Source organism: Lycorma delicatula, chromosome 3 (genome assembly GCF_047948215.1).
Source record: "Lycorma delicatula isolate Av1 chromosome 3, ASM4794821v1, whole genome shotgun sequence".
Taxonomy (NCBI): Eukaryota; Metazoa; Arthropoda; class Insecta; order Hemiptera; family Fulgoridae; genus Lycorma; species Lycorma delicatula.
In genome coordinates, this window is record NC_134457.1 from 177,010,023 (window position 1) to 177,036,850 (window position 26,828).

The 26,828-nt window shown below is 29.4% G+C and overlaps 1 protein-coding gene across 2 annotated transcripts in view; it reads right to left on the minus strand.

Moving 5' to 3' along the window:
- The window catches only part of LOC142321045 (zwei Ig domain protein zig-8-like), a 951,170-nt gene that overhangs the window by 241,194 nt on the left and 683,148 nt on the right, over window positions 1–26,828 (minus strand). For both annotated transcript variants that reach the window (XM_075359050.1, XM_075359049.1), the window contains exon 5: window positions 12,455–12,621. In XM_075359050.1, coding sequence (XP_075215165.1) covers window positions 12,455–12,621 — 167 coding nt within the window. The remainder of the gene's footprint in view (window positions 1–12,454; window positions 12,622–26,828) is intronic.

Consider the following 26,828-nt stretch of genomic DNA (forward strand, 5'->3'; position numbering starts at 1 on the left):
TAAACTTTATTTTTGTAGCGTTTTAGGTGATATTAAAAAAAAAAAACTTCTTTACTGAAGCCAAAATAAGATCTTATTAAAGATCTTATTTTACGATTGCCATATGTACAAACTAATTAAGATTGTTATTTTTTCATTAAATTTAACAATGTAATTAGATTTATTTTTAGGATATTTACATCATTAAAAAGATTAAGTCATGATAATAAGGATTTATGACATAGCCTTTATAGCATTATCAAATAAATGTTATCCATCGCCTTACTTCTTTGTTGCTATTTATAGTTTATTTTCATATCATTTATGTATTTTTACGATAAGTTATAGGAAATATTCCATCGGTTCATAAATACGTTTTTTCATATGCGCATACACATACTATTTTTCTTGATATACTATAAACCGTTTATGAATTGATGTGAGAAGGTTTAAGTTGAGATTTTCACTAGAAATAACCGAGTGTGTAAAAGAAAACACATATGGATGAATCCGATGGATTTTGTATTACAACCTTTTTAATGGAACTCAGTCTTCTGGTGGAGGAAAACTAAATCCAAATTGAGTTTGCTGAGCCGTCCCCTTTTGCAACACGTGTCAGATATTCGACAGGTGTGCACACATGAACGAGGATTTGTGATGGTAAACGTACACATTCTAACTCTATGTAGATCATTGTGGTGGAAAAGAAACATCTTTTTCAATTTGTTTATTTTTCAATATTATGTTATCCTCTCGTATTTTACTTTACTTGATATAAAATGGAATCATTTCTGATAATAAAGATATAAAAATAATTTATATTAGAGTTTTGTACAAGGTAACATATACATACACACGCGCGCGCCCGCGAGAGAGAGAGAGAGAGAGAGAGACCTCGCCTTCCATCCCCACCCATCATATATAATTTAAAAAAATCAAATTTATATATAAATACGTATAAACAAGTTGATTTTGAAAAACAATCAGCCTGAAGGCTGTTAAAAATAAATGTCTAGAAATGTTACGTTCTTAATCAAATGTAAATTTGATTAATGTAATTTTTTTTTTCAGTAGTACAAAAACAGTCACAAACATGCACACACACACACACACACACACACACAGAGAGAGAGAGAGAGAGAGAGAGAGAAATATATTCTCATGAGAAAATAAAAATAAAATTTAGATTTTTAACAGACCGCTATATTTTAACATATAAGTTGTGATAGTAGTCTGTTGATGTATAATGTAAATAAAAAGGTTTTTAATTTTAATTAAATCAAATTATTTACGAACTAAAGAATATTTATTAACAATATATAACAATTATTAGGTTTTTATTTAGCAACAGTCAAGCTCCAAAAGCCCTATAGAATGAATAAAACAACTACGTATTCTATATTTATTTTTTTCAAACTTTTACAGAAGGTAGATAAAAGAATTGAAGAAAATTCTGAGAACGTATAGCAATTAAGAAAAAATAATCATTTTCCTAATTCATTAATGATGGTGTTCTTCTACTCGAAGACGTAAATAAGAGTGTAAAAAAATACAGAGTAGTACTGGCTTACTGCAGAACAGATATAGTCATCTGATCATGGACGAGGAGAAAAGGAAAATAATGAAATTTTACAGAAAATAGAATAATGATGAGTTAAACATGAAGAAAACAAAAAAAGAACAATTGTAACCAACCATTATAAAGTTTGTGAAAATTGTTTAAATAAAATAATTGAAGAAGATATCAAGTTCAGAATATCACAAATCAGACTTTTCATTTAAAAAACTTATCTCCTAATATTAAAAACTGATTTAGAAAATGCAAACTTTTAACATACATTTTTATAATTTGTAGCTCTTTGTGAAAACAGGACGTCGGCAATACAAGAAAAGGAATGAAATGATATATGAAATTTGGGTACAAGGGGTCTTAAAAATAGTACCAATTGATTGATATGAAATGATTGAGATTAAAATGAATTTCAGATCAGAAGTATTTGCCAAAATTCTTATAGGAATAGAGAGTTGAAGGAAGAATTATTTGTGAGCACAAAATATTTTGTTTTTCTCGTAACTATGAATAGAAGAAAAATGGGGATTAATGGGTAAGAAAGAAATATTTTACGATGAAATATGCATTAAACATAATGCAATAGAGTGTTTTCACTTAATAAAAGCATTTTTGTGAAGTGTATCAACGCTTAAAGACTAATTACGACTAATCATTGTAAGAATAACTTTCTTTATCGTAATTTTGCTAAGATTACTATTGAATCTCTTGATAAAACATCCACCACTATGTAATTTTAATAAAATTTACAAATATCTACCAAATAATCAATTTTTTGTTTAGAAACCTATTAGAAAATTTATTTAAATAAAATTTTATTTGGTTTTTTAAAGATAATAACCGTGAAAGAAATGTTTGACCAATATACGTAAAAGATGAAGATTTGGTATACACTAATTGAGATGATGTGCATTGATTGAAGAGCTCATACTCGACTAATAACATTGATAGCAATGCACCCTGTGAGAATTAAGTAGGACTTAGAGTAAGTTGCTTAAGTTATATAATCCCATCATTAATTTACTTTGCTTTTCCTTATGTGCTTATTAAAGATCAATCTGTTTGTGTTCCTAAAACAAAAGGTTTAACTTAAATATCGCAACGTTTGGAAAGGGGTTTATAAAAAAGTGATAATGCTTCTATTTGTATAGAGTATATTATTCAAAAAAATCTGTGATATCTTGTGCAATGATATTGGGATTTTGGAACGGATGTTTCTCTTTTTGCATAGTACCGGGTTACTGCAAAGGATTTAATATGCTCATATATGTTTTTCTGTAAGGAGAGTTTTTTTAATAATTTTAACCTTTATTTTCAATTTGATTTTTTGGTTCTATGTATTTAATTTTACTATCCGGGGAGGGGATTTTTGCACAACCCATCGGAATTAGGTAAGTTTTATATACTTTCTTTAATCTATTATTTTAACTTTTATATTTTATCAACTTTGTCTGTGGTATTAGTTTTGAGTCTTATTTTGCCTTCTTGGCTTGTTTTAAAATTTTTATTATATGATTAATATTACGTTTACACCTTGTATAGTTGATTATTTTGGAGTTATTTTACCCTTTTACTAATAACTACCGGGTGATGATAACGCCCAGGCGTTTTTCGCCCACAAAAAAAAAAGAAAAAATATTATTCAAACCGTTACTAGAGTATACTCTAGCAACGGTTCTGAATGAAATAAAAGTTAGATTTTAATCTTTATATGTTAGGCTGAGAAGCCGTATTTGATACAAGTAATAAAAGTTTTAACAGTCTAGTTTCTGTTTCACGTAATTCATTATTATTTTATTCACACACAAACTCAGGAAGTCTATACAGCACCATGTAGAAGAAAAGAGAAAAACAAACAAAATGGATTCTAATACTCTACTGTAACTTGTATTAATTAACTTTTTATATATTTTTACTTACAACAATTGTTTCTACTTAATCCTATATAATTAATCCTTTGAATCTATTACTTTGTTAGATTAACTTTTGACTCTGAAAAATGACAAAATTACTTAAACTGGTAATTTGTTACAAATAATTCAGTTTTTTAAATAAACAAGTTTTTAATTATAACCAAAAATACCTTCGTTTTCCAAATCTGAGTCTGCTTTAGTGGTAACTCAGAATGCTGGACTCTGTCTTTCATAAATGCTACAGTACGTTAATTCTTTCTAATTTCTTCAGTGATTTTATTTGATATAATTTTATCAACAGATTAAAATATATTTTGGAAAAAATTATTTATTTTTCTTTTGACAGATGAATTAATTCTTCACAGAAGCACGTACGTAGGTATATGAAAATGGAAATTTTTAGCGTATGTAAAGTCCCACGCCTGACCGGGATTCGAAATCTGGATCTCCAGACGAAAAGTGGAGACTACCCTGCCACGGAAATGGGCGTGGTAAAAAATTATTTTTCAATGAATATATTTATCTTTTTTCAAGATAAAGTGATAAAATAATTTTTAATTAAATAATTATTAAATTTGTTTCAGTATGTAAAGTTGTCTTTACAAAATTGAAATTTTAAAATTGTTTTGTTACTTTTTGTTTGTAATGTTTTTGTATCAGTAAATAATAAAGTTGTTATCGAAGTGGGACCCAATTATTCTTATTTCACAAAGTTTTGAGTTACCTTAATCCAAAAATATTAAAATCATGGTTTAAAAAATACAGTATGAGAATGTATGAAAAAACGTTTATGTGGCATTGCGTTTGTACTGCTGTTTCTTTTGTTTCGTATTTCACAAGTAGAATAACGTACAATCTTGAAATTTTATTGAACAGTTTCTAAATAAGCTTTTGATTCTATTACATTTTCTTCAATACAATAAGAAGGTGACGAAGTATCAAATGGGTTGTATTCAGAAAGGTTTTTGTAAAAGTAAAATGTTTAATATGTGCATTTCGTAGCTTATAAAAAATATATCATTAGAAATAAGAACATAATGCAACCGATATAGTTTTTGAAAAATATAAAAATACGACTATTCTACCACCTAAAATATTTACAAATTTTCATATCTTTCAAAGGTTCAAATTAATGAGATCAAATGTCGTAATTATTTTTCTTTAAATGAAACATTATGAAGAAAATAAAAGTTTACAACCTTTACATGTGGGCTACCGTGTTATACAACCTCTACAAATATGAGCTTTATCAATCTTTTACTATTCTAACTTAACCATTTGAAATTGTTTAAAGTATTTTTCTTATAATAAGTCTTCTAGGCTGTTGGAATGCAAAGAATAATCTAAAATTATCTCGGGATTAAAAGCCAAGTTTTATGAAGTAACCTCTTCTCCTGTCTACAATTTATTAATTTTATACATTTCTCTTGTTTTAAATAATTTAAATATAATTAAAATCATTTTTATTGAGTTTTAAACTATACAGGAAATCGTTTCATGGGTGAAATACATTAAGAGTTTTTATATTTTTCATTATTTTCAATTTATCTTTTTTAATATGACCCAAAATATGATCACTGGTGATTTTCTAACTGTATTTTATACACTGAGGTAGAATAACTTTACCGCATGACTGAGTCTTTGTGAATTTGTGTTAGTTATTACAGGATAACTAAATTTTTGTAAAAATGTAAAAACTATTTTTAAATGTACCTATAAATTTAAGTATTTAAAAAACTAGGAAAATATTTTATATTTTATCAGTGGGAGGAGAAATTAATCTTTATATAAATCTAGGAAAACTCAGTAATATTTTTTCCAGATGTTTAAAAATATTTTCATTGAAAAAATAATTTAAAGAAGGTAATTGAATTACAAATTTTACGAGTATTTTAAATATAAATAAATGAGAATACTAATAATATAATGACAAATATTATTAATAATATTCTTGTTTTAATTATTACTATTATTAGTAACATCGTTGCAGCAAGATAGAATCTACACACCAAGTGTCTAAACTGAATGAAGGATGTTGTTATATGTACCTATGCAATAGAGGGAACTAAATCAACGCAACGCAGACAAGGAACTATTGTTTATGACCAAACAATGGAACTACAATTTGCCATACAGATTCCTCCTCATGAATATATTCCAACAATGTAACCGAACTGACGTGTTAGCTGTCTATACTCAGCCGGTTCCTATGTTCCTTCATTTACAGTTTAATATAACTTGTGTTATCTTCAGTTGATTGAAAATGTCACCCGTCGATTAAGGTATAATATATGTATCTGTTTTGTGGTTTATATCATATATATGTGTATGTGTGTGTGTGTACTCGCGTGCGCGCTCGTATGTATCTGGATGTGTGTACGTGGTAAAAGAGCGAAAAGAAACAAGAAAAATATGATGAAAAAATTCACGTATTTTGAATAATAAAGTCATTTGTACAAAAGTGGTAGAATAAGCTCTCGTTAAGACCTTTGATTTATCACTAGGTGAATGTGTAGTGGATTTCATTTTACTATCATAAGGAGTAAAAGAGTAGAATATTGAGCTAGCTGCACCAGAATTTCGTTTTAAAATACACAATAAGTCTTGTTAGGATTTTTTACATTATTAGATTTCATTAACAGTTAATGTTTTACATTATCTTGGAAATTAGTTTAAACAAATATTAATTGTAATGTGCTGAAAGAATAATCAACATACTAAGTTTTTCTCAGGCATTATAAATTTAATTATAAAAAATATTATAAAAGCTAATAACGTAGTAATACCCAAATGTAGAATCTAAATTTCGAACAGTTACCTTTCTCCCGCCTGCAAAGGAGGCTTTACAGCCTCGCGATTGAAGCATGGCAGCAATAATGGCACGCCACAAGTAAGTCTTGTATATATTTATACAGGACTTCGGGGGGTGGTACGCCTCTAGTTCGTTTTTAAGGGCGACGGGAGCCCAAGTGCTCTCCAACCACGCGAATTTGAACCAATATTTATTTCGTTTCCACCTGGCAGCTGATGAGCTGTGCATCTGCGAGGAGGTCCAGTCGAACGAACACATGATGTTTGACTGCCTAGCTCTTGTTTCAGAACTCAGGCCACCCTGGAACTTAGAGGTGAAGGGGAAAATTGGCCACTCATAAGCGGCGAGTCAATGTGGCGTGAGCCGCATAGTCGGACTGTGTGAGAGTTCCTTGATGCCGTTGCTATGTTCAACCGGCATCATTAGTTTAAGGGATATAAGACTCCTACCGCTAGCTGTAGGAAGCTACTACAGTAATCGCTGGCCATCGGTCAAATATAACTCCAAGCGCTATATTCTGGTGGATTGGTACTTGCTGGCATTCAGCGACCTAGGCGTGGCAGCAAATTACTGTCCTTGACAGAATAAATTTTAATTTATTGACAAGATATATATTTTAGTATGTAGACGGGGAGCGCCTACCCATTTTAGTAATATATGACAAGTGAGCGGTGGGACACGCAAGCGAGTAGTGTAGGGCACCAATCTTATTTCGCTCACACAGTTAGGTAAGCTCTAGGAGCTAATTAGGATATTGGTCGCTAAGCCATTTTGAGGAACAGAAGCCTTTTGTGGTACGGACATGCGGTCTTATGCTTTAGGGCGACCGAATGTGGTGGTGGTGGGAGAAATGCCAGACAAACCAATGCGAAAAAAAATACCCGTATGTAATAAGTAAATTTTTCCTTTTAATTTTGACTTTTCATTTAATATTGTAACTACTTACTGCCATTCCATATTTATATAGCCGTATTCAGAAAAAAAAGAATACCGAAATCAATAATAAATATATATATTTTATCAGAAGGTATGTTTAATACACTTAAAAAAGAACGCTCAATATTTAAAACAACGAAACGTTTTCAAATTATTATTCTTAGATATAGTATAGCAATTATTGAGCTCCTTTGATAGTGATGTAGCTCTTACCTTGAACTGCAGCCAGTAAATCCTATCTAGTCCCATAGTATATTAGGCATGACTGACATATCAGAATTAAATTGTCTAGTTTTCGTAGTATATTTTGGTTTAATTGTGCGGTAAAAAAATAATTTACTCTCCTATAAAGGCATTGTGCATAAAATCATTAAAAAAAAGAGTACATGTTTTTTTCGCTTTACATTTTTTGTCGTTATGTTTATAAATCACCTGTGTTATCGATGTATCAATAAAATTATGTTTTGAAAAAAAATGAATTCAAAGGAAACAGGTAGTTTGGTGAAGAGAAAAAATTCTTTCTTGGAGAGCAATTAATTATTGATTATATTACTGTGAGCTTGTCATACTGATGCGAAATGTAATTCTACTCAATATTGAAGCTACCAGAAAATTATTTCACAGCTATCGTTCTCTTAGCAGTATCATAAATGCTTGCTATACTATTTTTAGAAAGTGACAAATGATTTACCTATAATGGCAATTAAGAAGTATTTTATAAATGTTGTATTTGTATGATTTTAATGTTTATAATTTAATTAAATAGCCCGATCTCCCGAAGGATTGATAATGGATTGATGCGTAGTGCCTGAAGTAGTTCTCTGGGTGAAACTGCTTGTTTGTTTTCGTAGTTCAGTTGAATAGTTTGTTCGTTTATCAACATCCTCTTTTTTTCCTCTTATTTCATTCTGTATAAGGTACAGAAAATTACCTTTTGTGGTTTCTTTGAGAGTTTGAAAGCAAAAAAATAAATTTCATATTTAAAATTACATAAACTGTGCAAATGATGGCTTATAAACGGATGAATTAGAATTTTCTGTCAGTAGGTATGTTTTTATATATATTCTTGTATATTAAATCAAATTTCATCTAAAATGAGGGTTAGCATTCATTTACATATTACTTCTTTTTATTTTACTGTAAAATTATTCATTTTAGATATCTACTGACATGGTGTATTTATCAATGATGAAACATGAATAAAAAAGTTGCAAATTGTATCGTGTAGGATGAGTTGTGCCTAAAATTTCAGTTATGGTTTTTTTAATAAACTTTTAAGTACATTTCTTGTCTACTATGAATGCAGAAAACAAAAGTTAAGTATATCTTGATATAAGAAATATCCTAAATAAACAAATTATCACTCTAGCTTTTCTTATAATTATTGTTTAATTTAAGCACCTATAATTATTTTTATACTAATTGTACCAGTTTTCGTTAACAATATAATTACAACTGAAGGTAAAACTTCAAGTTTAATTTTATATTCTTAAAATATGACAACCGTGAATAATTACTAGTATTAAATTTTGAAAACGTTACGTAAGTTAACATTTTCTGAATGAAAGGAAGATTATATTATCAAACTTTTACTTAATTCTACTAATTTATTAAAAAAACAAACAATATTTTCTGACACAAGATTAATTAATTGATTTAAGAGAGATGTAATATTTATTAATTTATCTTCTGATAGAATGTAAGGTTGGCTAACTGCTACGTTGAACGGGGTAAGCGTGGGATTACCACCGTTGTGTGGCGAGCGGCAGATGTTCCATAGCGTTGCTGCGGTGTACCACGCCTTATCGACTGTTCTGATTTCCTCCTAAGCACCTGTCATGGCTCTGCTGGGTCACGCCTTTCCCGGATTACTACTACAAGTCTCATACTCTGGGGGTTGTATACCTCTAATACGTACTCCCACATTCTCTTCACGTTGTGCATCGAGTGTATGTGATACGATACTATAATATACTTTGAGATAGTTTACAATGTAATTTTGTGCATATTTTATAGATACAACTTAGTATACTCATGCATATAAAATTTATACAGAAATTCATACTTCATCATCGTTCTCATAGGAGACTCTTTGGTGCAGTCTCTTTAGAATTAGAATTAAACAGCGTATCCTAGAATGTAGTATAAATTTTATGTAAGATTGTGTCTGTTTACTCTTTTCTTATAATCATTGCCTACCTATAAACTAGAGTTAAATTAATATTCTAATGTGAAATTAAATGTACAAATGTATGTGTTTAAATTTATTATAATGGACTATAAAATACGGTACTAATAAGTGTGGTATCGTACTTCAGAAAAAAAAATTCGTCCACAATAATCTAATAGTGTAATACTTGAATAATTTTAAATTATAATTAAATTAAAAACCACCTCTATAATCCCACCTAACATTTCTTGACAAACTTGTAAATTAAAAATTAAGATTACTGATAAGAAGATTATTATTGATATGATAATAATTAAATTGTCCGTATTAATAGATAATAAGTATTAGTAATTTAATTAAAAAAAAAAAAAAAAATGTATAAATTTGCCGAAATTTACACTGATAACTTTCTAATTCAGAGGAGAGTGGAGGAAGTGTTACGAGATGACCAATTTGGTTTCAGGAAAAGTATAGTGACAAGGGAAGCAATTTTAGGCCTCAGATTAATAGTAGAAGGAAGATTAAAGATAAACAAACCAACATACTTGGCGTTTATAGACTTAGAAAAGGCATTCGATAACGTAGACTGGAATAAAATGTTCAGCATTTTAAAAAAATTAGGGTTCAAATACAGAGATAGAAGAACAATTGCTAACATGTACAGGAACCAAACAGCAACAAGCAACAGTAACAAGTGAAGAACATAAGAAAGAAGCCGTAATAAGAAAGGGAGTCCGACAAGGATGTTCCCTATCTCCGTTACTTTTTAATCTTTACATGGAACTAGCAGTTAATGATGTTAAAGAACAATTTAGATCCGGAGTAACTGAACACGGTGAAAAGATAAAGATGCTACGATTTGCTGATGATATAGTAATTCTAGCCGAGAGTAAAAAGGATTTAGAAGAAACAATGAACGGCATAGATGAAAAGTCCTACGCAAGAACTGTCGCATGAAAATAAGCAAGAACAAAACAAAAGTAATGAAATGTAGTAGAAATAACAAAGATGAACCACTGAATGTGAAAACAGGAAATTTTGTTTACATCAAAAATTAATTTAAATGTCAGGAAAAGATTTTTGAAAGTGTATGTTTGGAGTGTCGCTTATAATGGAAGTGAAACTTGGACAATCGGAGTATCTGAGTAGAAAAGATTAGAAGCTTTTGAAATGTGGTGCTATAGGAGAATGTTAAAAATCAGATGGGTGGATAAAGTGACAAATGAACAGGTATTGCGGCAAATAGATGAAGAAAGAAGCATTTAGAAAAATATAGTTAAAAGAAGAGACAGACTTATAGGCCACATACTAAGGCATCCTGGAATAGTCGTTTTAATATTGGAAGGACTGGTAGAAGGGAAAAGGCAGGCCACGTTTGGAATATGTAAAACAAATTGTTAGGGATGTAGGATGTAGAGGGTATACTGAAATGAAACGACTAGCACTAGATAGGGAATCTTGGAGAGCTGCATCAAACCAGTCAAATGACTGAAGACAAAAAAAAAACAACTTTCTTCCTAAATTTGTTTAACTGTGAGCTTTTATTTTATAAATAATGTGTATAATGACCCAGAAAAACATTAAAAACAGTGCAAGGGTAGGAAAAACTTTACTAAAGTTCCTTTAGATTGTAGTAATAAGAGTACCTATGCTATAACGCTCTCAAGTTATTCCCAATTTTTAAAGAATAGGTTGTCCAGATATTTTATCAAATATTAGACTAACATTGTTCAAAACATCTCCAAATATTATTTTTCAATTACAACTACTATTTATTTATTTACATACTAACAGGTTTTCGTCTTTTTAAAGTTACTAAATGAATGATAAATGAATTTTTCATCGCGTTAAACATGCCTGACCAGGATTTGAACTCGGTACCTCCGAATGTAAGACGGAGACGCTATTATTATTATTATTATTATTATTATTATTATTATTATTATTATTAAACAATTTCAGTGAATTTCAATAAATATTTGCCTACTGTTTTTTTTTATGTTTGTATCTTTTGGTCTAAAATGTGGAAGATTTAAAAAGCAGCAGTTATTTTCAGTGGTCTAAAACCAAATTTGTTTCACTATTCAAATTATTAAACCTTTTATTGAAAAGGATACTTTTTATTTTTTATTTTTTTTTTATTTTGGAAGAGAATTTCGGTATTCTTTCTAAGGAGATGTTTTTATACTACAAACACCTAAAACTTGAAGAAAAGGAACATTTCGTCTTAAAAAATCTAATATGGAGTCATAAAAAAGTATTAAAAAAAATTTGAAGAGTACGAGAGGCAGTCAATAAAATCAATAAAATTGGTTGTTCTATTAATTTGTTGCTTTATCAGTCCTTAACATATTTGCAGCCATCAGAATACAGGTTACATGAATCTACCCATTCGTGTGTAAAGTGGACTGACTGCTTGCTACATATCTGGATTGCTATACCAGTGTTTGTTGTTAATTCGAATTCAACAAAATATTACGAGAGAGGCAGAATCGAGAAACTGTGACTGTTAAAATATAATTGATCCGACCTGGCATACAATTGTCTACATACCACATGGTACAAATACAAATGGTACTGAGTTTTCAGAAAAATGTTTTAAATAAATGAAACTCGTTAATTATCTGAGTAAACAAAACCCTCTTGTGATAAATAAAACTAATCTACACCTTAAAACTGTTAAATACCATAAAATTAAATTTTAAAAACGTTTTTATCATTGGTATGTTTTTCATAACGATTCTATAAAGCAATTCAAAAGAATTTTTTTTAAATAAATATGATTATTGTAATTATTTCTAATAAAAGACGCGTGTTTGTTACTAATGACGTTGGTTGTTATTTATATTGTTGTAGTTTTTGTACTCCTATCGACTTAATCTTATAATAAAATTAATATTTTTAATATTTTCTTGTAATATAAATTAAGGTATACATTTTTTTGGAAATGAAAAAAAATATAGTATATAATTTTTTACGATGGTTTTTTAATGTAAGGTGAATGCACATTTTACTGTAAAAATGGCAGTTAAAAAACACCATTAAGAAATATATATATTTAGTTTTGTACTTACCGTTTTGTTGCCTAAATTCCTAACGCGACAGCTGAGGTAAGCAGATTTACCAACTAAAGCGGTAACGTTTCGTGGTGTCAAAGGATCAAAATAAGGTTGAAGTCGATCACCAGATGGAGTTGCTGTTTCAACTGCGTTGCCACCACCTTGACTGACATACGCTGATCCTGTAAACAATAAAAATATTTATATGAATATATTTTATTTTTGATTAAAAAAACATCTAAAATATGTGAAATCACCATTACAAATATTGGTTTGATTAATGCATTTAAATTTTGTTGCATTCATTAATATTTTTAATTGTAATATTATTTGTAGTAATAATAAATTAATTACAATCATAATAATTAGTTAATTATTGTAATATAATTATTATTATACAATAATTAAAATAAAATAATATATATGTAAGAGTACGTAATATTTAGTATCATTATTTTACCGTGGTCAATAATAACATTTATAACACTGAGTGTAAAAAAAAATAAATTCTTATATTCGATCCAACACGTCAGCTATCAGAGAATTATTGGTTTATTCTTCAATAAACCAAGAAACAAACATTATGACATCAAGAGAAAAAGTTTTTTAGTATTTTCTTCTGTTTGTTTTTTGTCTTCAAGATTTCTTATTAATAAATAATATTCTGGTTCTATATAATTTAATAACTTGGTTGAAAATTTTAATTTTGAACATAACATCTCTTCTTTGTACAGACAGCTCCAGAAGCTATTCTTCGCCCAGAAGGGTTACCGGATTGAAATAAGAATCTATAGAAAAACGTAAGAACGTAGTCGATGAAAATTATTACGCTTCAACAATTAAAGGGATGAGGTGGTTACTGGTTCAACAGGCCAGGAGATATAAATACTGCCAAGGACCAGTGGAGACAGTCAGTAGTTCTACGAGGCCGCGTTCAGTGTAGTCGTGATAACAAGCGATAACAGAATAGTTTCGAGTTTGAGTATCAAGCCCGAGTTTACGCAGTTGCGGTGACGGCGACATCAGTAATAAGAGTGTGGTAACAACCAGTGAAGAGTTCATCACGAGTATTCCATCGTGGGCAGTGAGTGAATGCAGGAAGTTTTTCGGTAAGTTATTGGTAAATTGTAGTGAAAGTGATAGTATCATACTCATTCATAAAGTGTAGGGTAGTTCTATTGTAAATAGTAATAGAAATAATATTTATAGATAGTGAATACTATGAACTTAAGAGTGTTCTATTGTTATCTTGTTAATACAATATTAGTTCCTATTATTCATTTCAACTTTTTTTTTTTATTAAAATGGGTCTGTATTCTAGGTTTGGTAATTTAACTGTCGTAAAAAATATTTCGTCCTTTTTATTTTAATTACTATTTTGTATGTTATATGTACGTATTATCATTATTACTATTACTGTTATTTTTATTATTTACTTTGTTTATATGTCTTTAATAAATTTTGTCTATAAGAGATATTCACGTTTTTTTAGTTTCTCATTATCCTTTTCAAACCACCAACATGCGACAACATTAAAGAAAAAAAATTAAATTTTATTCAGCATCAGGGCAAAACTAGATTAAATTCAAATTTATAAAGAATGAGTGAATTTTCGGTGGAACTCAGCAAAAATTAGTTCAAATCAGCTTAAAGTTATAGTTATTTAGTTTTGAATTTTTGCATTTCTAATTAACAGTAATAATTGGTGTTAAATTAATAACATAATGTTAAGGGTATCAGTCTAAGATTGGAAATTACCAATTAACTGTATTGAGTTCAGCTCACGTAACCCTCGTGTAAAAAAAAAAAATGTATAAATTAATAAATAATTTTTTTTTCAATTTTTAATTTAATTATTTCATAATGATATTGAAAGTGCAAGTTGCAATCTAAATTGTTTATACACTAAATAGTGTGTTTTATATACTTTTACCATTTTATATATCATACTACAGAAATAATTTGAAACTTCTTATACGCTACTAAAACATTCCTAGATTTCATAACTGCCAAGTACTTCCCACAAAATTTATTTGAGATAAATTTACTTAAATGTTACGTAAGGAATTTACTTCAGAAGATAATGTAACGTTATAATCGTTTATAAAGAGTGAAAAACAGCACTTTTCATAATATAAATAAGTGAATTCAGGTATTTCAAGAATCTTGTGAAAATTTCGAAAACATTTACAGCAACCTACTTTTATACTTTTTTCAAAGTATAGCATAATTTTTATCTATTAAATCTGATAAATTCGAAGATAAATTATAGCATGAAGAACAGAATGTTTTTTTTTTAATTTTAATATGTTATATTCCTGAAAAAAATTGAAAGTTCCCACAAAATATATCCATATATGAATTTCAGAATATTTAAAATATCAAAAACCTAGTTATATAAAACTGTAATTAAAAAATAAGCGTAAAAATATCCACTTATTAAAAGTAATTCACAATGCCAAAAAAAAATTCTATAGAATCTATAAAACTTTTTATATAGGTTTAATATTAGTTTTATAATTGTTTTTTTAAGATTCTAATTACCTGTTATTGATTTCTATACCAGAAGAAAGGGATGGGCCAATGGCCCGCCGCAAAAATGGTACATGATTTTTATTTGTTCATTATTTGTTTGTCGCATGAGTTTGTTAAATGTTTTTGCCAACTGTAACTAGATAACTATCATGAAATTAGCGTACTAACAACAACAAAACGCTTAAAAATCCTGAAAATTTTTAGATATTACTTGAGGTGTGATTTTTCATTTTTATTTCCAAAACACAAATATAATTTTAGATAAATTGTTCGTATAAACAATGAACAATTCGAACGAATGAATCGTTCGTGCACTGCGCGCAGCCGTCCCGTGTACTACATGATCCACTCTGCACCAATAGCAGCTAAAGTACAAATGTGAGCACATGCACCAAACAAACAATCTTTTTTATTGGAAAGATATAAAGGTATACACTATTTTGAAAATAACGATCACTAAAAATTTGGTTAATTACGAAATACACTCGTAATGCACGAACTTATCATTGTTTAATCGTACGCTATGAATAATCTACAAATTAATTAATTAGTTCTTAATCTCAACCGTAAATTGAAGATTGGCTGACTGTTAATGAAACGTCTACATTAAACAATTTTTTTCTAAATTAAGTTCAAATATTAAAGTAAAATTTAATAGACAAAAATTAAAAAGGTATGTAATTTTGAATGGAAGGTCTGTAATTTATTTTCAGACAAAATATTTTTAAAAAAAAAACAGAAAGACATACAGCTAGAACGTTTTTTGTTCCTAATAAAAATTTCCGAAACTAAATCTTTTACTATACCGAAAATTAGACCATAAATTTATGTTTTACATGTAAAAAAAAATTATCCTTCTACTACTAAACATCTAGTTGACCTGTATGACGGAATAGTTTCGTCTGGAATATTACGTTTTGGGTTCGTATCTTGGTAACATAAAGCATTTTACAACAGTTACAAAATTCATTTCTCATCAAAATTAAAAAAAATCCTAACTTTACCTGAGTTTTTCTGTAGTTCAAAAAGAAAATTTACAAAAAAAAAACTGTCTGTACATTATTGTTCAGTTTTTTTCATTATTTAATCTGGCAGAAGATTCAGTTTGCTGAGGTACATTTTTAGAATGTTTAGCTGATTATTTTTTTGTTATTTCATTGATTCATATTTTTATTATGTAACATGTAAAAACCAACAAACCGTAGAGAGCTAATAACAGAAGTATTTTTAAAATAAATTGTATTAATAATTTCAGTTTATCCAGCTTAGATCAACAGAGAATGAAATTTTAATAAAAGAATAATTAATCTCTCGGTCTATTGAAAAAGAGAATGTATCTGTAGCACACAATGTAAAAAGACTTTTCGGTTAAGGTTTACGGCTTTCATCAACATAAAAATCAATATTTGGCCGAATGGGGTCGTATAATACATTTTATTGGATACTGATTTTTTGCACAGCTGCTGTTCCCTAATGGACGTTACTAATAGTTTATAAAAAGAAGGTAAATAATATAATAAATAAACAAATATTTTGTGAAAGAACGTATCTATTATGTTTATTGATATTGTCACGTAAAATATAATTTATTTTTTATTCATGAATTATTGTTTATTTTTTATTTTCTTTTACAAACATATATCATTGACTACTTCAAAAAATTCTATTCTGCATGCCACTTGTCGTAACATTATGTCCAAAGAAGGAAATGAAATGCAATAATAGTCGTACAATGTAACAAGCTTTAGAGAAGCCCGAAGCCAGTTGGCACAGCCAGCTGTATCACAAGAGAAAGCTTTTAACATGTACCAGAAGACGTGTGGCGTTCCCTTTTTCATTCCTTTTATTTACGTTCAATGCGCACCGACTTAACATCGACTCGTAACGTTTTCAAAAAAAAAAAAGGAAAAGAAAAACAGCTTGTATATTTCATGAAAAGGCATTTAAACTCTTCACTCCCTTTTATATTTCGTGCAGAATCATATTTCTCGTTTTCAAATGGAATATTATATTCTAGAAATGTTAACGTCGCTGAAATTATTAAATTATATTGTACATAACAGCTATTAGTTAAAATAACGTAATCTTTCTTAAATAAAAAGTATTATTATATTATCTCAAAACTCAGCATTTATATTATAATATATATATATATATACAAATTTCATATACCCTTGAAATTGTTTTATACTACTTTAGTATAAGCTATTGTTAAACATATTTACAGTATTAACAATGTGCATTTGGCCAAGCGTTACGGGCAAGGTTCACTTCATTTCCACTTATGGTGCATAAATCATCCATATTGCCGTTTACTCAGCATCCAAAACATTATAGAGTCAGAATTAGAACTTATGGTGTAATTAAATTAAAGGAATTTAATAATTTTAGTTATATCTCATATTAACATAGAACCTTGAATTATGCACAGGCTACTTTTGTAAAAGTAATAGTAAAAAAAAAAAAAAAAAAAAAAACGCTTTCATATCATTTCTTTTTAGAGTTCTATCTTCAATGTTTATGGTAGCCTATATTTCTGTAGATCTTGCAACAACTACATGTCAGGCATATCAAGCCAGGAAATTAAATTATAAATTCTTCTTTTAATCTCATTATATTTTGTTTTTCTTTTGTAGATTTTGGTCCAGAACTATACGAGAACTAAAGTAAAGTAAATCAAGATAATTGCCAATTTCCTTGGTTGCATGGTTTCTCAGCCTTTTATCCAGAGGTTCCGGGTTCGAATCCCGGTCAGGCTTTATATTTTTCGTTCACTGTAAATTTCCATATCATATTCTCATACGCAAGCTTCGAATGTAGTAAATTAGTCAAAAAAAGTTTGTAATTAAAAAAATAAAAATAAAAATTCATTTCGTTTGTCCTTTATTATAAAATCGGAGAATATAAAACTTCTTTTATTTTGGAGAATAAACATTAAAACAAAATTTAGTTTTATCAATATTTGAATCATCGTATGATTTTTAAAAACTTGTTTTATATTTTTAGAGCCATAAATATTACTAATTGCATTATAAATAACCAGAAATATTTGTATTATACTAATGTATTAAAATGCTAGAGAAGAATAGGCTCCAATATCGTAAAATGTTTTTTTCTTTAAATCTAAACCTACATGGCCATTTTAATAATTATGAAATTTTCATTAACGAAAACAATGTATATACCCGTATATTTAAAATACTATACAAAAAAGTATAAGATAAATAAATAATAATATATATATTTATCCAATCAGTTTTTTAGCTACTGCCTTCTTTGAGTGTATATGTATAAGCAAATTAATTACTGCTACCTCCTTTTCAGGCCTGACCTAGCTAAAGATGTAATTAAAGAAGTGTAAATACAATGGTAAATATGAAGTCTGGAACAGACTTAGGTTGACCATACCTGAAACTTGTGGTTATTGAAACCCAACCATCAAAGAACACCGGTATCCGCACAGTCTAGCATTTAAATTCATATAAAAAACTGTCTTTACAAGGATGCGAACTTTAGAGCTCCCGACTTCAAAAATCAGATAATTTTGCGTTGACGAGTTTAACCAATAGTCTAACCCAGCTGGTTAAATAATAATAAAAATTATTAATTGAAAATAACCAGTGCATAAAAATGAAGTATTTAACTTGTTTTAGAATTATATTTTAGAAAATAAATAAAGAAACAAACAAAGAACTGTTGTTCTGGACGATCCCAATAAAAAGGGAAATTTTTTTTCCCTTTCTATTGAAAATATATAAACCATACAAATTTCTAAATCCGATCTCCGTGGTGGAGATCGGATCTACATGTGTGTTAAGGTGTGGTACCTTAACACACACGTAGATAGGTAGACAAACTTATCTCAGAAAATATAGACAACATTAACCTTAAACTAATTAAAGAGATATCGCTGTTTCTAACAAGTATGAAGATGAAATTTTAAATGTCTTACAACTGAAAATCTCTCCAAAAGAATTAAAAAAAAAAAAAATTCAAAACAGGCTGTTCCATATTGTCTCTTTAACCTTGATAAAGGAAATTTCTGCTTTGTTATTGATAAAGTTTCCCTTTTCAAAGAACTAACGTGATTAGTTTCTAGAAAATTATAGGTTATAGATGTTTTATCTGGTCTTCTGTCGTTATAATTACCTAAAGACTTTTTCATTTTCCTTTAAATATTCCTTTTAGTTTACTCAAGGTTACCTAAATTGTAATTAAAGTCTCTAAAAATAAATTTTCTGCTCTTTCAACAAATTCAGTTTTCCACGAATACTAGTTTCCTAGATATTGCTACTGTAAAGTGTGATTTTTAATTTTTTTCTACATTTTGCTATATATAGGACAATAAACTGTTTTTATTCTTGTATTCTCCATTGCTTTTACACCATCTTAATGATGTAAGGTTGTTTTCCAGCATTGGTTAAACTTTTTTTTTTTTCTGTATGTTACTTAATGGTCTTTCTAGCAAAACCAGTTATCTTAGTATTGTCTATTAAAATTAATTTTTCTACCATAAGCCTTTACATGAAATAGAGCCAGATTGACTCTGTAAACTTTATAATTCAAAACATTGCTCTGTTTATGGTTCATATGATGAAAAAAACTGTTGATATAAAAAAGAATTCTAATAAATCTCAAGAGTTTAGAGAGATACGTGGGCGATAGTATGCCGGTTTTGTATTATTTATCATATTGAAAAAATGTGAAAAATTACTCTACATCAATAAAAACAAAACATTTACCTATAAAACTAAAAATAAACAGATGCTACCATTTTTGGTTTTAAATATACATGTTACAGTGTTTCGTGAGTGGGGGTTCAAATAAATCAGTTATGAAAATTTGATTAAAAGTTGTTTGCTCAATATTTTTAAAACAGGAATTAGTAGTAGTCGATGATTTAATAATAAAATTTACAAGAAATTATTTCAGTGATTATTACCTGTTCTATTGGAGTAAAAATGTCCTCGTAAATAAATGTTTCAGAGTATTTGATAGAAATATTTGTTAAAAATTGTCTGAGCTTACATAAACTGGCAAGAATCTTTTTAGGGACGATAGTGGTATAAAGTGGTATTAAAACAATAGCAGGACAAAAACTGAACAATATAAATAATGTTCCTTAACCACTATAAAATTATTATCTTACAGTTTGTTTGGCGGTGGATAAGCATTCCAAGATGTAAGTAGAAGTGTTCTAAATCTCTCATATTCTCAGTTAGTTCTCGTAATATAATTCCTAGACAACGCGCATAATCCAGCACTGTTTCGGTAAACTATATAGTAATAAAAATGGTATGATTAAAAAAAAAACTACCATAATTAGTAAGGAGATTCTTAAAAACTGTTAGAGGAAGTTTTATTATTTTCAGTAAAATGTATAAATATAGAAATTTTTATATTACCTAATTGTTATTTATGCAAGCACAACCCACATTTGTAAGGTGTAAATACTAACTCATTTTGATGCTAAAGTTCTAAAAACCTTCATAATTAGATATAGAATACGATTTTAATTCAGCTGAAACCATAGTTTTGAAGCCTTTCTACTTGGTTACTGGGAATTTCAGACAAAAATACTTATCAAGGTTATATATAGAAACCAATTTAATTAGTTACTAGTGCCTGCTTATCACGGAGATTCTACTATTTATTATCTGAGTACCTGTAGGGTAGTTTGGAATGCTAATCTACATTTCATAGTACTGAAAGGTTTCAAATTATTAATCTCAAAATTAAAATTACTGGTAGTGAAAATGATATTAAAAAAAATTACAGTTTAAAATCTTTTCAAGTAATGTATCTTACGAGCGGATGTATAAATTTTACCATTTGCAAAGGTCATATAAATTCAATTTCAGTTTTATGGAATGAAAACAATGTATTTGTGGTATACACTAGAGTAACCTATATCGATAGTCGATACACACTGTGCCTGGCAGGCATTTAGTGGGTGGTAAGCAAAGGGATAAGTGGGTAAGGCAATGTATGGGTAAGCGTAGTACGGTCGGTTAGGAGATGGTGGTTGGGGCGTTAGCTGGCTCCGATCCATCCATCACGGTGAGTGATTGGCCGTATTCATAAAGCCATGCGTATAAACACACGCACATACACACACACACACACACACACACATCTGTGCTCTCGTATACACTATTCTATCCTACCCTATCCCTATCCTATATGCTGTATACCACTATCCTAGTATCTCTTGTGAAATTTTACTGCGCACCCAGCCGTCCCCATATGCCCTCTTCCCACAACAGGGATGACTTTTATTGAATATTTTATTACTGTTAAAATACAAGCGTTACACTAAAGCCTTAATAACTTAAAACTATTTGCGTAAATCAGTTTATTGATATGCATATTAAGTAACAAATTCTCTGTACAGATTTATTGTACGAGATAAATATTTTCGTAACATGATTTCGTGTGATGAATGGCAAAAGGATTTATAGACATATTAAAGCTTAAAAATTATCCATGTATTGTTTTGTAATTATAATCTTGTACACCACAACTCAATATTCTTACAAGTAATGGTTTTTACAGTAGGACTCTTTTTAATTTAATTGTTATAAATGAATTAATAATAATTTTATTTGTAAATACGAGTTTCATATATTACGAAAGTAGCCTACATATATTCTACAAAGTTACCGGCTTAGTAAATTTATTTTGCAAAATTTCGAAACTCAGATATCATTTTACCAACCGGATTGTGCCGCGACAGACTGCAACACACACTCAGATGTATACCACTTACACAATAGTGAAATGGAGATATCAGTTCTATCCTAGCCCATTCAAATCGACCACATGACAATAAAGGATGAGGAAAAGGGACTTGTAGAATGCTATCAAGTAACCATTCTATAAATTTATTTCTTTGTAAATTGATCGTTATTTATATATTACATTGCATCTATATCATTACTATCTCTATTATTAATTTAGTAGTAGTAAGTAAATGTTCAGCCTATTTAATTGTACTTTACTTATATGTCTACAGGTTTTTTACTGCAGCAGTTATTCAGATGTTATACCGATTTACACTAATTAAATATTTTTAAAAAAAGGCCAAGTTTAACCATCAATATACAACTAAATCATAAATGGAAATTAGAACATTCTAAAATGGAGATTTCTGCTGTTTTAATACCATTTTATTAAATTATTTACATTTAAATTATTCTTACTTCGTCTTAAAATTATTAAGGGAACTGTTCTAATATTATATCTATTTTAATGGATATAATATTATTATTAAAAAGTGAATATTTTCAGAAATAATTAATGTTTCAGATATAACAGCCTTTATGATAAATTTATTAGTAGGTTAATAGAATTTATAAAATTGATATTAAGAAAAAAAATAAGTTTTTCAAAATAGAAAGTATTCCTAATTTTTCAGTGGTGCGCTCATAAATATTTGTTATTTTATATTCAAATAAACATTACTAAAAAAAAAAATATTATTTAATTGAATATATTTTTAACTAAAAACAAAAAAGGTTTTATGGATAAAAGAGCGACTTCATTGCAAAATATTTGAATTCATCTTCACATCAGAATGATTTATTTTATGCTCTGGTTTCTGGAATTTTTACTGTTCAAATAATTTTTATCGGAGTAGAACAAATCTATGTTTTTCGAAAACTATTCATTACTATATTAAAAAAGATCTAAAATGCCATCACGGAACCAAAATTAATTAAATAAATGTTTAATTTTTGCAACTGGATACAGCAAAATATTATTATAGTTAGTTATATAGATTATATTCTACAAATCTTAATGAAAAATTACATTCGAAATTTCTTAAATTATAACATAACCATACAAAAATATTACGGAAGCTAAAACCTTGTATATTTGAATGAAACTATACACTCAGTATTACTGATATCTTCAAATTAAATAAGCTTATTATTTTATGGTCATAATAAAATTGTTTAATGTGGTCATTAAATAATTACTTGGGTAGTTATCTGTATACAATATTAAATAGTACGAAATTAGAACGGTTAATTTATAATCGTCAACAGTCTTTTAAATTACCATTAACTGGTATTAAAAATTGCACTTTACAACATACTTCAACATTTTTCAAATGATCGGTCACAAAAATAGTAGTACAGATAAAAATATATATTCCAGTTATCTCAGCGTTCTTGAACTAATTTTATATTGCCTTTTCTTTAGGTGACTTTATGGTCTGGCTGTACGGAGTGCTCTTCTATTTCATTTCGTTATTATCGTTAAGTCACCAGCCGCTCGGTCTGTGACTACTTAATGTTAGTTCAAATTTAGATCTTTTTTACTTGTTATTCAATATTGCTGAACAGATTGTAAAGTTGCTGTATCGTTATAATAAAAAAAAAGTTATCTCATAAATACAATATTGTATCAAACATTTGGTAATATGTATAGATAGTTAGACCTTCTTATGTGATTTTATATAAATTCTTAATTTCCTTCACAGCTATTAATTTTAAGAAAATAATGTTTTAGTTTTTTAATGATAATCCAAAAAGTATTCTACTTAACATATATGAAATTTAATACATTATTTTAAGATTAACAAATAATAAATAATTAATATCCTTCTAAAAAATATGTGATTAATTTTGAATAGATATTTGTAGTATCTCCTCTACGAATCATGAGACCTTGCCGTTGGTGAGGGGGCTTGAGTGCTCAGGGATACAGAGCAGCTGGACCGAAGGTGCAACCATATCGGAGAGGAATCTGTTGAGAGCCAGACTAAGGAATGATTCCTGAAAGAGGGCAGCAGCTCTTTCAGTAGTTGTTAGGGGCGTAAGTCACAACGACTTAAACGGCCATATCAACATCACTCAGTCCTCTGAGTACTGCGCAGCTGAAAGCAATGGAAAACTACAGCTGTTTTTTTTTCCAAGAAAATGTGGCTCTGCATTTTCAAAAGCAATAATGGAGGCGCCTTCCTTGGTAAAATATTCCGGAGGTAAAATAGTCCCCCGTTCGGATCTCCGGGTGGGGACTACTAAGGAAGGGGTCACCAGAAAAGTAAAAAATAACATTCTACGAGTCGGAGCGTGGAATGTTAGAAGCTTAAAAAAGGTTGGTAGGCTAGAGAATTTAAAAAGGGAAATGGATAGGGTAAACGTGGATATAGTAGGAATTAGTGAGGTTCGGTGGGAAGAGGAAGGCGACTTTTGGTCGGGTGACTTTAGAGTAATTAACTCAGCGTCAAATAATGGGCAGGCAGGAGTAGGTTTCGTGATGAACAAGAAAATAGGGAGGAGAGTGGAGTATTTCAAGACGCATAACGATAAAATCATTAAAATAAAGATAAACTGGAAACCTAAACCGACAACGATTGTTAACATCTATATGCCTACAAGCGCCCATGATGATGATGAGATAGAATTTGTATACGAAGAAATTGATGAAGCAATTAAATACATAAAAGGAGATGAAAATTTAATAATAGTTGGAGATTGAATGCAAGCATTGGAAAAGGCAAGGAAGGAAATATAGTAGGTGAATACGGGCTGGGCAAAAGGAATGAAAGAGGGGACCGACTTATAGAGTTTTGCACGAAGTATAATTTAGTAATTGCCAATACCCAATTTAAAAATCATAATAGAAGAATATACACTTGGAAAAAGCCAGGCGATACTGCAAGGTATCAGATAGATTATATCATGGTTAAGCAAAGATTTAGAAATCAACTCGTGGACTGCAAAACTTACCCTGGAGCAGACATTGATAGCGACCATAATTTGGTGATAATGAAATGTAGATTGGGGTTTAAAAACCTGAAGAAAAGGTGTCAGATGAATCGGTGGAATTTAGAGAAGCTTGAGGAAGAGGAGGTAAAGAAGATTTTTGAGGAGGACATCGCAAGAGGTCTGAGTAAATAAGATAAGATAGAAAATGTAGAAGAAGAATGGGAGAATGTTAAAAAGGAAATTCTTAAATCAGCAGAAGCAAACTTAGGCGGAATAAAGAGAACTGGTAGAAAACCTTGGGTTTCAGACGATATATTGCAGCTGATGGATGAACGTAGAAAATATAAGAATGCTAGTGATGAAGAAAGTAAAAGGAACTATCGGCAATTAAGAAATGCTATAAACAGGAAGTGCAAAGAAAAAAAAACTGGCGAAAGAAGAGTGGATTAAAGAAAAGTGTTCAGAAGTGGAAAGAGAAATGAACATTGGTAAAATAGACGGAGCATACAGGAAAGTTAAGCAAAATTTTGGGGTACATAAATTAAAATGTAATAATGTGTTAAACAAAGATGGTACACCTATATATAATACGAAAGGTAAAGTCGATAGATGGGTGGAATATATTGAAGAGTTATACGGAGGAAATGAATTAGAAAATGGTGTTATAGAGGAAGAAGAGGAAGTTGAGGAGGATGAAATGGGAGAAACAATACTGAGATCTGAATTTAAGAGAGCATTAAAAGATTTAAATGGCAGAAAGGCTCCTGGAATAGACGGAATACCTGTAGAATTACTGCGCAATGCAGGGGAGGAGGCGATTGATAGATTATACAAACTGGTGTGTAATATTTATGAAAAAGGGGAATTTCCGTCAGACTTCAAAAAAATGTTATAGTAATGATACCAAAGAAATCAGGGGCAGATAAATGTGAAGAATATAGAACAATTAGTTTAACTAGTCATGCATCAAAAATCTTAACTAGAATTCTATACAGAAGAATTGAGAGGAGAGTGGAGGAAGTGTTAGGAGAAGACCAATTTGGTTTCAGGAAAAGTATAGGGACAAGGGAAGCAATTTTAGGCCTCAGATTAATAGTAGAAGGAAGATTAAAGAAAAACAAACCAACATACTTGGCGTTTATAGACCTAGAAAAGGCATTCGATAACGTAGACTGGAATAAAATGTTCAGCATTTTAAAAAAATTAGGGTTCAAATACAGAGATAGAAGAACAATTGCTAACATGTACAGGAACCAAACAGCAACAGTAGCAATTGAAGAACATAAGAAAGAAGCCATAATAAGAAAGGGAGTCCGACAAGGATGTTCTCTATCTCCGTTACTTTTTAATCTTTACATGGAACTAGCAGTTAATGATGTTAAAGAACAATTTAGATTCGGAGTAACAGTACAAGGTGAAAAGATAAAGATGCTACGATTTGCTGATGATATAGTAATTCTAGCCGAGAATAAAAAGGACTTAGAAGAAACAATGAACGGCATAGATGAAGTCCTACGCAAGAACTATCGCATGAAAATAAACAAGAACAAAACAAAAGTAATGAAATGTAGTAGAAATAACAAAGATGGACCGCTGAATGTGAAAATAGGAGGAGAAAAGATTATGGAGGTAGAAGAATTTTGTTATTTGGGAAGTAGAATTACTAAAGATGGAAGAAGCAGGAGCGATATAAAATGCCGCATAGCACAAGCTAAACGAGCCTTCAGTACGAAATATAAGTTGTTTACATCAAAAATTAATTTAATTGTCAGGAAAAGATTTTTGAAAGTGTATGTTTGGAGTGTCGCTTTATATGGAAGTGAAACTTGGACAATCGGAGTATCTGAGAAGAAAAGGTTAGAAGCTTTTGAAATGTGGTGCTATAGGAGAATGTTAAAAATCAGATGGGTGGATAAAGTGACAAATGAGGAGGTATTGCGGCAAATAGATGAAGAAAGAAGCATTTGGAAAAATATAGTTAAAAGAAGAGACAGACTTATAGGCCACATACTAAGGCATCCTGGAATAGTCGTTTTAATTTTGGAAGGACAGGTAGAAGGGAAAAATTGTGTAGGCAGGCCACGTTTGGAATATGTAAAACAAATTGTTAGGGATGTAGGATGTAGAGGGTATAC